This window comes from Eleutherodactylus coqui, chromosome 6, assembly GCF_035609145.1.
Source record: "Eleutherodactylus coqui strain aEleCoq1 chromosome 6, aEleCoq1.hap1, whole genome shotgun sequence".
In the NCBI taxonomy this organism is placed as follows: Eukaryota; Metazoa; Chordata; class Amphibia; order Anura; family Eleutherodactylidae; genus Eleutherodactylus; species Eleutherodactylus coqui.
The window spans coordinates 81,212,242-81,224,814 of NC_089842.1; the positions used below are offsets into that span (position 1 = coordinate 81,212,242).

The following is a 12,573-nucleotide window of genomic DNA, read 5'->3' on the forward strand; positions in this document are numbered from 1 at the left end:
AAAGTGGATGACACCAGTCAGTGAAGATGTCGACTGGTATTTATTATGTGACTTTTGAGTTATATATTATGCCATGTGATATATATATATATATATATATATATATATATATATATATATCATCATTGCCATATAAGGGCGCCCACCCACTGGCCTTTTTTGTTTTCCCTGCGAAATTCGCAGCATTTTTTTTCTCCTGGGGTCTATGGGACTTGTAATGTTAAAATCGCGATCGCGCAAAATCGCAATTTACCGCGATTCGCCCTAAAACAGCAATGATCAGTTATATTTTTGAATGTATATTTTCTCTCCCTCAGGGTCTCCTATAGGCAAGTGTCCTACACGCAAATACATTTAATAAGCCGGTTGTATGGATCATCAAACAGTGGAAAATACTGGCTTTTTAGCTTATCATTGTATATCAATCCTGTACAAACAGCATAAATAATTGCATAGAATGATTACACTTAAGATGATGGGACTACACATTATCATCATCCTTAGTTCAGTCTATTTTCCTTTTACTTCTGCGTATTCTGTCTCTGGTTGAGATGAAGGCCCTTTGGAGGATTTAGCAGAGAAAAGGATTGTGGAATAATGCAGGTTGTCTTCATCCTTTGTGACCCCACTTGAATCCAATTGCATATTGTTGTCTGTGGCTTCCTGTGCAACAAATGAACAACTTAGGTATAAAATATTGAATCATTGTTTTTCTCTTACATGAATACGTCCTAATAGAGAACCTAGCAGTTGCAAGAAAAAGTAAGCAAACCCTTTGGAATTACCTAGATTTCTGCATTGAACACTAATAAAAAATATAGTCTGTTTGTTATTCAATTCACAATTATAGACAATTTCACAGGGGCAGTATAATCTAAAAGCCCTTCACAGAGTAGACATATAACTAAAACGTAATACTTTATTGATTAGCGTTAAAAGTAGTGGGCTACAACAACTTCCTGCGGACTAACAGTCACAAAAGTTCGCAGCTAGAGAGCAGTTACTTATCTAGCTGGCACTCTCAGGTTCACACTGTGAGTTCCTGGTTGCCAATTAAATCTGCATCCATGAGCAAGCTGGATTATTTTTCATAGATGTATATTGGATTCAATCAGGTATTCAATTCAGATAGATGTTTATTCGGTTCTATTCGGTTCAGCACGTTTCCCTACCAATATGGTAGTTTCTCAGGAACCGTTACTTCTTTATCTTATCACTCAAGTTAGCATGTGTAAATCAGATAGCTTACTCAATAAGCAGCCCTACATAGGGAGTTACACACATCCCATATATGCCTATATAGACAATTGGGAAAAGGAGCCACTCCTAGTGATACCACAGACCACGCATGGTTAGCAAGTAAAGTTCAAGGCTCACTTTATGAATAATCACCATAAGAGTTCAATTGTATATAGGTCTGTAGTAGCTCCAGTTACTATCTCTTGCCACCCCCAATATCTGCAGATTATTGGTTTGCAGCATATAATGTTGTTTTGGAACTGGCGTCGGTGCTCAAGTTGTTCTCTCTAGGATCTCTCCCTAGACCTAATATCCTGCCTGCCTAGTAATTGCTCATAGAAAGAAAAAATAAATGATTAATCAAAGATGAAAAATGGCCCATAGCCCAGATGGTAGGCTAGAGGCATTAATGAGCATAAGGTATCTGCCCAACTTATATATGGTGGATAGTGCCACCCAAAGGAGTGGACATGGCTCCCATATCCAATGCATGAGGAGGGAGCCGAGAGTCTCAGGCCAATCACTTTCATCCACCGTCCAAACTCTCTCTGTGATTCAGATCATGTATATATTATTTATCTCTATTTAGAATCAATAAATATTTACCTCTCCTTCCTGTAGGTTAAATAAAGACCTATACATATTGTCCCGATCATCTGTTCCTAATTAGGGATAACATTCCAAATACCGCCCCTCGTCTCTCATTGGAGGTTTTGAGGAGGCTCGTCCAATGACATGGAGTCATATGGGGCCATAGCATAGCGACCGCTGGCCCTGTCTCCACGCTGGTCTCCGGGGGTGTGTATTGGTGTCTGGTGATTCGGGGGTCACATGGGGCCGTTACTTAGCAACAGCTGGCCCACTTCCCACGCTGGACTCCTCGGGCATATGATGGTGACTTCATCGAATCACATGATCCGGAGTGTCGGGGATCAAGTCATTAACGCATATCGCGCCAAGCAGCACCCCGCAACCAGCTCGGTCACTGATATAAAAGAGGATGATTTGACCAGCGTTGATCGTGTCAAGGTAATTGCCTGGTAGCCCACTGATGTAATAGCGGATTGATGAACTAATCATTTGCTCAACATCAGTTGCAGTTAGGGTCTCAATATTCCCACTATTTATACTTGTAGATTAAAGGATCTATTTAGGTAGCTTGGAGGTAAAGTTAAATTCGATGCCACCCCCCCCCCCCCCCCACAGGGGCTGTCTGACATTTTATCATAAGAAACTTGATTTTACTTCTTATTATGAGGTAATAATAGTCAAATTACCGAGTTAGATATACATGACTACAAGTACTTAAAACACATAATATTCAATGGGTACACTTTAGAGAAGCCATTACTGAGGAAGTTTCTTATTAACCCATGATGCGTCTATGCAAAGCTTTTGAATACACACGCAGTTTATCTCTTAGGTGTTATTAGATATTAGGATATTTGTTTGATCAAGTGAAGGACACAAATGAGAGGTTTTCATTGAGTCCAACTGGAGTAATGGAGTTCAGCCTAAAAATCCGTGATGATTCTTTTGCAGGATTCTTCTCTCAATGTTCCCGTCTCTCATATTGGTTCTTGTTGTCTTAATCCCTTGGAACCTCACAAGTTCCATATTGTCATCATTGGCCCACATGTGATTGGCAAGAGGTGTATCTTCCTTCCCCTGGATATTCCCAATATGGGCTAGTATGCGGCGCCGAAATTGTTGTGTCGTCTTACCCGCATAATTTAGTGGGCGAGGGCAGGTCACAAGATATATCACATTTGATGTTAGGCAATTAATAAAATCTCTGTTCTTATATTAAATACCAGTAGCTGCTCCAACAAAGGTATTACTCTTATTGATGTGTTTACAAGCCGCACGTTTGGCACAGGGATAGGTGCCAACTGGGCGTGTCGTATTTAACCAAGTACTTGGTATCATAGACAGTTCAAGATGACTTTTGACCAGTCTATCACGAATGTTCCTCCCACATCTGTAGGTGATGGCGGGGGTATCTGGTACCAGACTGGCCAAATCAGCATCTTTCTTCAGGATGTCCGAATATCGAGAGAGCACCCCACAGACTTGATGCATCCTGATATCATAAGTACCAACAATACGTAGTTGGGATTAATGTTGTCTAATCCGGGGTGTTAGAAGATTGCATCTCTCCTGTTGAGTGGTGAATCACGGTGCCTGTTCCACAATGTCCGCTGGATACTTCCTAGCTAGGAAGCGATTAGTTAATTTTGTGCATTCCTCTTTGTATGTGGAAGCATCCGTGCAGTTTCGCCTCACCCTAAGAAATTGCCCTTTCGGGATACCTTTCCTGAGGGCATAAGGATGGAAACTATCCCATCTCAGGAGGCTGTTGGTAGCAGTTAATTTTCTAAAGAGTGTCGATGAGAGAGTGCAATTTGGATTTTTTGAAATGAGAATATCCAGGAATGCTACTGACTTCCCACTAATTTCATATGTGAACTTAAGGTTCAGATCGTTGATGTTTAAATGATTAATGAATTGTTCAAACAGGGATTTACTGCCGGTCCAAAGGAGAAAGATATCGTCAATAAAACAAAGCCAAAGTAAAGCATGATCTGACCAATGGATGTTTTCGGAGGCAAAGATGTGTTGTTCCTCCCGCGAGCCCAGGTGTAGGTTGGCAAACATTGGGGCACATTGAGTCCCCATCGCCGTACCCCTGAGCTTGTGGAAGTACTTGAATTCAAATAAAAAATGATTGTATGTTAGGATGAACCAAAGGAGGCGACTCATCCCCTTTAAGGGACACAAAGGGACCAATGTTACTTTGTGAGTATAGAGGGATATTATTACTTTTCTGAGGCACAAAGTGGGCATTAACACTTGCTTATGTCCCTCATAGTAATAATTTCCCTCTGCGTCCGCCACAAAGTATTATTACAGTGTGAGGGCATTATTTCCTATGGTGATCAACTAGGAGGAATTATTAATGTGTGCAAGCAGTATTAGTTTGTGGAGTACAAGATGGGGCACTTTTACTGTGGAAGGCACTGGAAGGGACATTTGGGGTAGCAGCAGGATGGAAAGAGTATGCAGTTGAGTCGCAATCTTAAAGGGGTTGTCTCGCGGGGGCAAGTGGGGTTATACACTTCTGTATGGCCATATTAATGCACTTTGTAATATACATCGTGCATTAAAAATGAGCCATACAGAAGTTATACACTTACCTGCTCCGTTGCTGGCGTCCTCGTCTCCATGGTGCCGTCTAACGCTGTCTTCTCCTTCCATTTAGACGTGCTTGCGCTGTGCGGTCTTCTGCTGTTTCAATGGAGCCGCTCCGGTGTGCTCGCGCCGCCGAGGTCTTCTGCGCATGCGCAGACCAGCTCTCCGGCGAGAGCACGCCGGAGCGGCTCCATTGAACACAGCAGAAGACCGCACAGCGCAAGCGCGTCTAAATGGAAGGAGAAGACAGCGTTAAACGGCGCCATGGAGACGAGGACGCCAGCAACGGAGCAGGTAAGTGTATAACTTCTGTATGGCTCATATTTAATGCACGATGTATATTACAAAGTGCATTAATATGGCCATACAGAAGTGTATAACCCCACTTGCTCCCGCGAGACAACCCCTTTAAGAAATTTTAATGGCAGTCTGGGCTGGATGGAGAAGAAAACAGAAAAGGAAGACAGCATTCAATGAAGATGTCAACTGGTATTTATTATGTGACTTTTGAGTTATGAATGATGCCATGTGATATATATATCATCATTGACATGTAAAACAACAATGATCAGTTATATTTTTGAATGTATATTTTCTCTCCCTCAGGGTCTACTATAGGCAAATGTCCTACACGCAAATAGATTTAATAAGCTGGTAGTATGGATCATCAAACAGTGGACATTTTTAGGAATTGCAATTGGGGGGGGGGTCTAAAATGTATAGAAGTTTAGAAAGTGTCATCATTTTATAGATTGCAATTTCTCAGCCAGGATAAATACTGAGACTTATATGAATTTACTTCTTGTTGCAAAGAAATGAATAGGGGGTTAACATTTTTTTCTAATATAAGTTTTAAGGGGTGGTAAGAACAATACCCTAATAAGGAACAGTATCTTTCTGCCAGTCAAAAGGTAACTCCTTCTGCAAGGCCTCTCGTGACTGGGTGTAATATTAATTCCTAGGATTTGAGATTTAGTGATATTTAATGGGAGACTTTGCTAGAATTTTGAATATTCTGCCAGACGTCTCGTAAGGACTGAAGGGGTTTGGTTAGAATAATATCGTCGGCAAACAAATCTAATTTATGATGACGTAGTCCAGCACTGATTCCTTGCACATTTGTGTTGATGCAGACCGATTCTGCCAAAGGTTCAATAGCCAGGGTAAAGAGAAGCGGGGATAATGGGAAACCCTGTCTGACGCCATTAGTGATATTGAAGGGCCTTCAAAATCCCGTCAACTAGAACTCTAGCTGCTGGATTGGTATAAAGCTCTTTAATTTTCTTGATTGCATTTCTTCCCAAACAAAACTATTTTAGGGCCGTAAAAGCAAAGTCCCAGTGGACCCTATCTAAAGCCTTTACGGCATCAAATGCTAATAATACTGTAGGGCTATGGGATTGTTCTGCATTGTGAATTAAATTTATAACTCTGTGTGCTGTCTGAAGCTTGTCTGCCTTTCGTAAATCATACTTGGTGAGAATGTATTTTAGCCTCCGTGTTTAATAAGGAAATTGACTGGAAATTACCAGGGGAACTAGGATCTTTGCTTGGCTTTGGAAGAGTTACTATGGTAGCCTGTGAAGTGGCTCAGAGGGTCCTCCAGAATAGCCACACATTCATAGTCCTGTTACACTTTGATATGTGCTTCCAGGAGACATAGAAAGTGCCATACGTCAGAGAAACCTTGTTTCCCTCTTCTTCCTAAGCTTAAAGCTTGGCAACAGCTGGCTATTTATTGGCTGTATGTCATGCCCTCACTGATTGGACAAGGGGTGTTGTGAGAGCTCAGAGCAGGAAACTACACAGTGACTTTCTATGCTGAGGGGGAGGAGTAGAGGAGAAAGTATGGCAACAAGACAGGAAGTGAAGGAGGAATTAGAGCGGAGTCTGCTTAGGAGGTCTTCAGAGGAGGACATGTGCAAAAATGTTAAAATATTCACCGGCAAACCTGTCGGGTCCTGGGGCTTTCAGGGGTTTTAAAGTTTTTATTACTGTTTCCAATTCCAATAAGGAAAAATGGGCTTTCGATATTTCATTGTCTTCTTTAGAGAAGGTTGGGAGGGGGATCTGGTGGGAAAAATCCTCCATGTTTTCTATTGTGGGGTGCAAAACACCGGAATCGTTTTTTAAATTACAAAGTTTATCATAAGCCCTGAAGGTTTCTGCTATTTGCTCAGGGTGGGTTATTTTAAAACCTTGCCCCCCAGGGCCCCACTCGAAGGGAATCTTACTTTTGGCCTCTCTCCTTTTAACCCATCTAGCTAAAAATTTAGATGGTTTACTCACAGCTGAGTACGTTTGCCTTGGTCTTGGTAATTCTCTGTCGTAGTCACTGAAAAGAGACTGACACAGTTTTTCTTTGAGTCGGAAAAGCTGCTTGTGGGCTACATTTGTGGGCCTCCTTTTCAGATCAATTTCCACCGTTTAAATTTTATTAATAAGGTTGACCACTTCTATTGTCTTCCCCTTCTTATATCTAGCCCCAAGTTTAATAAAAACACCCCTCATGTAGGCCTTATGTGCCAACCAAACCCACATAAGGTTTGACCCCTGAACGATATTCCAACTAAAATAATTTTTCAACTCTTCCAGTATAATTTCCTTGTATTGTGGCATTTTTAGAAAAAAGATGTTAATTCTCCATGTTTTAGGGGGGTGATTGGAAAGTTCCCAGGGAGAATAAGGTGATGTAGGGAGCGTGGTAAGACCACGTTGTTGTACCTAACTTGGAGGCTGACACAGCCGGTAGTAAGGATCTATTGACCAGGCACAAATCTATTCTGGAGAAAGATCCATGGTGAGCCAAAAAGAAAAAAAACTGGCATTATTAGGCATTTTTGCAACAGAAAGCGTTGTATAGTGCCTCATTTTGTAGCCATTGTCCTAGACAGGAACTATATCTACTGCTAATGCCTGTATTGTCCAAATCCCTATCAGGAGTTATATTGAAATCACCGACAAAATCATGCCACCTTTAGAAAGCCTTACCCATCACTTTATTTAAAAAATGAATTTGCGTAGAATTTGGGGCATAAATATTTGCTATTGTCACAGAGACAGAATTAATGGTGCAAGCTAAAATAATATAGCGGCCTTTTGGTTCTCGACAAAAACTTCATTGAATCCCTTATAGCTATGATCACCCCAGCCCTTTTTTTGTCCACACTAGCTGTAAAAATAGTGGGAAATTTTGTGTGAACCATAGAGGGGGGTGCAGAGGCCTTAAAGTGCGACACCTGTAAACAAACTATTTCTGCTCCAAATCTTTATGCTTCTCTCTATGTGGCTCTTCTTCTGAAAGGCGAATTCAAGCCTTGTGCTTTAAAGGAGGAAATATTTACTGACATTAGGGGTTTATATATAAAACACTGAAACATGGAGCAGGTTTGTTGACAATAATGAGAGCATAGCACAGTAATATACAACTGAACAGACAACAAGTAACAAATAGTCAGGGAAACCGCCCCACCACCATCCAAGAACCCGAGGCCGAGGACTGGGCACTCCAATGGCAGGCCAGCAAGCCCTTGCATTTTTGCAATTCTCAATGTTTAAGTTTAGTAATGAAGATATTATCATCCCAGTTCACGTCCACAGGTTATCTTAAAGGAGACATCCTGTTATTTCAACAACTTGGCCGAGCAATTTAAGGAGTTGGCCACTTTGGTTATTTGTACAGTAATGAATCATAACGCTAATTAAGTACCAAATACTAATACATCTTTTTCCTGCTTCTGTGCGGTTCTGAATCCCCCCCCCCCCCCCCCCCCTCTCACTCAGACAGCCTTCTGTCTTGCCCTACAATGCTCTCGCTCATAAGATGGAGTCACATGTGACCAGAAACGTCACTCAGCCGGCTCAACCACACCTGCACTAGTTTACGTAACTCCCATTCTCTTTTATGGCAGTTATGGGCACACTGTAGAACAACCAGCCACCTGTAACCACAACACACAGGTTGTTGTTCAGTGAGATAGGAATAACCCTTTAAAGCAACCATCTGGGCCTGGAACAAGCAAAGATGGCCACACCACTTCTCTGACCACCTGATGCACATTGCGTATCAGTATGCACTGGTAGTATAAGACACTACATGCTGCTCTGACTGGCCAGCACTGCTCATTTTTCATTTAATTCAAATTATAACTATAATGCAAAATAAAGCTCAAAAAAGAACCTACAGTGTAGGGTTAGGGGACAGGTAGGTGGATGTCACAGTTACACATGTTATAGGTATAGTATAGAAATCTACTGTAGATTCTCATTACCTCATGTACCTCAAGTTTTTCTTTGGGCTTCTTGATGTTCATATATATGTCTTCTTTTGGTCGTTCCGTGCTGGCAGATGGTTCTTCTGCTGTCAGGTAAATTACCTCTTTGGTCATTTTTTTCCTGTAAATAAGTGATCAAAAAATGATATATATATATATATATATATATATATATATATATATATATATATATATAAAGGTGAAAGCCCTCACTGACTGACTCACTGACTCGCTACTAATTCTCTAACTTCCTGGTGTCGTACAAACATGAAATTTGGCACGAGCATTCTTTAGGTCCTAAATAGGAAACGTAAAGGTGTCACAACTTGATTATTTAATGCTACGTGCAAAAGTATTGGCACCCCTACGTAATGTACCTAATCTAATTCTCTAACTTCCCGGTGCCGTACAAACATGAAATTTGGCACAAGCATTCTTACTAGCGTGAAATTTGGCACGAGCATTCTTTAGGTCCTAAATTAGAAAAGTAAAGGGGTCATAACTCAATTATTTAATGCTAATTGCAAAAGTAGGTGCACCCCTATGTAATGTAACTTCCCAGTGTCATACAAGCGTGAAATTTGGCACGAGCATTCTTTTGGTACTAAATTGGATAAGTAATGTCCTAAATAGGAAAAGTAAAGGGGTCGCAACTCGATTATTCAATGCTAATTGCAAAAGTAAGTGCACCCCTATGTAATGTAACTTCCTGGTGTTGTACAAGCGTGAAATTTGGCACGAGCATTCTTTAGATCCAAAGGGAGGAGAGTGGAAGGGGTGGCACATTCTTCAGAGGGACATGCAGCCTGAGAAGAATCTAACGCTCCTCTATGTGTATACATATTTTATTCCTTGGTTTCTCTAAAGTAACCATGACTTCATAAAATTTTCCGTATGAACAACACGTAAACACCTGTATCCAATTAACTCAGGTGAAGCTGGGTATATCATCTTGTACTGTATATGTTCCAGTCATTTAAGAAAAAAATATAAATTGTTTCACATATTTGGACCACTAGGAGTACCATATTAAAATTGACGTGTTTAGAGTACATCATGTGGTCAATACGGCTATTGCAAGTTACTAAAATTTTGATTGTTTAAAATGTGCTCTGTACGCTTCATTTACACTGCATAGTGGTGTTCATGATACCTATATATGTCATGTTGCTATAGTTTTGTATAATGGAACTATAGGCAGTGTGTGGATTCGGAGGACTATTACAGCCAATCAATTCTTACCTTGTAATTAGTTTGTACAACAGAAAGATTAAAATAGGGGTACTCATTCCACATATGAATGCAATTGCTATATCCCGGTATGTTGTATCTATAGAAAAATACAATTATCAAAGGTTTATTCTGGTTCAGTTTATTCTGCTACTTAACACTATGTGAGAGAGTTACTAAGATCAAGACATAGGTGATATACCCCAGTACACCCATAATAGTGGGCACAGTTACACCCACTAAAGAGGTCACAAAGTGCCAATCGTTAGCTGAAAAGAAAGTGCTCCTTTATTCTGTGGAATCTGCGGACTATCACACGATCATGATCCTCCTCAGCCATTTAGCAGATAAAAAAAAACATGTGATAGTCTGTGACTGATTTTTCTAAGGAGTTGTGGAGCATACCGGATGTGATTTGAGATATTCTAACTGGCTTAGAGGGATCAGTGGAGAAACGGAAGAGAAAGGGTGAAACCGGAAAGAGACAAATAGGAAGCAGAAGAGAAGAAGAAAGAGGAGGAGAGAAATAAAGGAGAATAGAGGGGGAGAGAGAAGGAGAATGTTGAGGAGAAGAAGGGAAGAGGATTGAAGAAAGCAAGAGAAAAAAAATAACGAGAATGAAGAGGAAGATGGGGAAGAGAGTGAAAGAGAATAAAGAGAAAGAGGGGAGGAGTTTTATTGTCTCCAATGAGTACAAAAGCAGCAAGGACATACTGTAAGTTACGGCAATATAAAATGTGCGTATCACAATAAGAAATAAGAGACAAGTGGGGCAAAAGTCACAGTAATGAAAATGAAGACCCATATCAAGATATGCCGTAGCAAAAATAAGCATCAGTCCACAGACAAGTGTAGGTAAATCGTTAGTTTCACTTCTGCTTTGGGATTTCCAGTCGGAGGTTCCATCGCAGATTCGTCTCAAAATACTGTGAAAAAAAAACGCTGCATGCAGTGCTTTCTCTTGCGTCCAAAAGCCGGGCAGCTGAGCGTAAACCAAATGGACTCCATTATAGTCAATGGGGTCCGTTCAGTGCTTTTTGGTTCCGTCCTGAGACGGAGCCGTTCAGCCATGGGGATTCCTCTTTCTTGCTTTCTGAATGGAACAGGAAAGTGGGACCCCGGTTGCAGGTGTGATAATACCCTTATAACATGAAAATGAAGGAAGGGGATAAAGAGAAAAAAATAGTAGGAGAGGGGAGAAGTGGGGCTATGGCCCAGTCAATGTGACATATAAAAACCTCAATATAATAAATCAATGGGAGAGGAGCAGTAAAGCATACACAGGTCAAGGTTCCTAGGATTTGCTAAAAATTAGTAAAGTATCCTTGTAGACCTCATACAAACTATCTAAAAGAAAAACAGTTTTTGTTACCCATAACAACCAATCACAGTTGTGCTCATAGTGCTCTTGCAAAATAAAATTTGCTCTGTGATTGGTTGTTTTGGCTCATACAGACAGTTTTTTTTCTTTTAGATAGTTTTCAAAACTCTGCCCTCAAATGTCTAAAGAAGAAATAAAGCATTACACAGTTATCACTGACATCATTATGTGGTCCATGGAATGAATAGACATGCAGGGTCCAACGGAGAGAAAGATAGTCTTTGCAGCAGCTCTCTGGCTAATGGATGAGGGTCCTAAATGACCCTGCCCTCTCTACCTCCTATAACTACTATGGAGACTATGGGGAAAAATGGAGACTATGGAATGCATTTCAAGCGCTGGTCCTAACCCCTTAACCCCAAAATAGGACATGGCCTATTATGAGCTTGAGGGCGCAACGATTTTTGGGGAATTTTCAGTTCCACTTTTCAAGAGCCATAACTTTTTTATTTTTTTCATCTACACGGCCGTATAAGGGCTTATTTTTTGCGTGGCGAACTGTATGAACACTTATACAGCATAAATGACACAATACAGTTTTGTTTGGGATGGTACCGTACTATTATAATGATACCAAAAACATTCTTTTTTAAAATTATAATTATTTTTGCACCGTCGCATTCAAAGTCACATAATTATTATTATTTTTTCCATGGACGGAGCTCTGTGGGGGCTAGTTTTTTGTGTGACGAGCTGTAGTTTTTATTTGAACCATTTTGGGGTACATATGGTCTTTTCGATCATTTTTATTGTTTTTTTGGGAGGTAAAATTAATAAAATAAGTTTTTTGCTGTGCAGGATAATTAGTGTGTTCTAATTATAGTAAGGTCATTACAGACATGATGATATCACATATGTGGGGTTTTTCTTACATTTTTTATTTTTTTCATACAAATAGGGGAAAATGAGCAAAAATGTCTTTTTTTAAATTATGTTTTTAAATGTTTTTTTTTACACTATTTCTTTTTTTTTTTTACACTGTTTATGTACCTGAAGGGGACCTGAATCATAGCAGCTATGATCGTTATGATAAGGCATTGCAGGACTTCTGTTCTGCAATGTCTTATTGCTTGTAATAGCGATCATAGGCAAAGCAGGTCGCTTGTATCATGTATCATGTTGCCATGGCAACCCATTAACCCTCTGCAATTACATCGCGGGGGTCCAATGACATCACAGATGTCTACATGGATTGCAGCATGTAAGGGGTTAACAGTGGGGGTCGCTATCTCTTCGCAGCGGGAGGCCAGCTATTAG

At 40.4% G+C, this 12,573-nt stretch overlaps 1 protein-coding gene across 1 annotated transcript in view; it reads right to left on the bottom strand.

The window, feature by feature from the left end:
- Window positions 1-202: 202 nt before the first annotated feature.
- The window catches only part of LOC136632278 (sialic acid-binding Ig-like lectin 13), a 122,173-nt gene continuing 109,802 nt past the window's right edge, over window positions 203-12,573 (bottom strand). The window contains exons 9-11 of the mRNA XM_066607054.1: window positions 9,948-10,035; window positions 8,703-8,826; window positions 203-663 (exon numbers count right to left, since the gene is read on the bottom strand). Of these exons, the coding sequence (XP_066463151.1) occupies window positions 511-663; window positions 8,703-8,826; window positions 9,948-10,035 (365 nt within the window). The 3' untranslated portion in view covers window positions 203-510. The remainder of the gene's footprint in view (window positions 664-8,702; window positions 8,827-9,947; window positions 10,036-12,573) is intronic.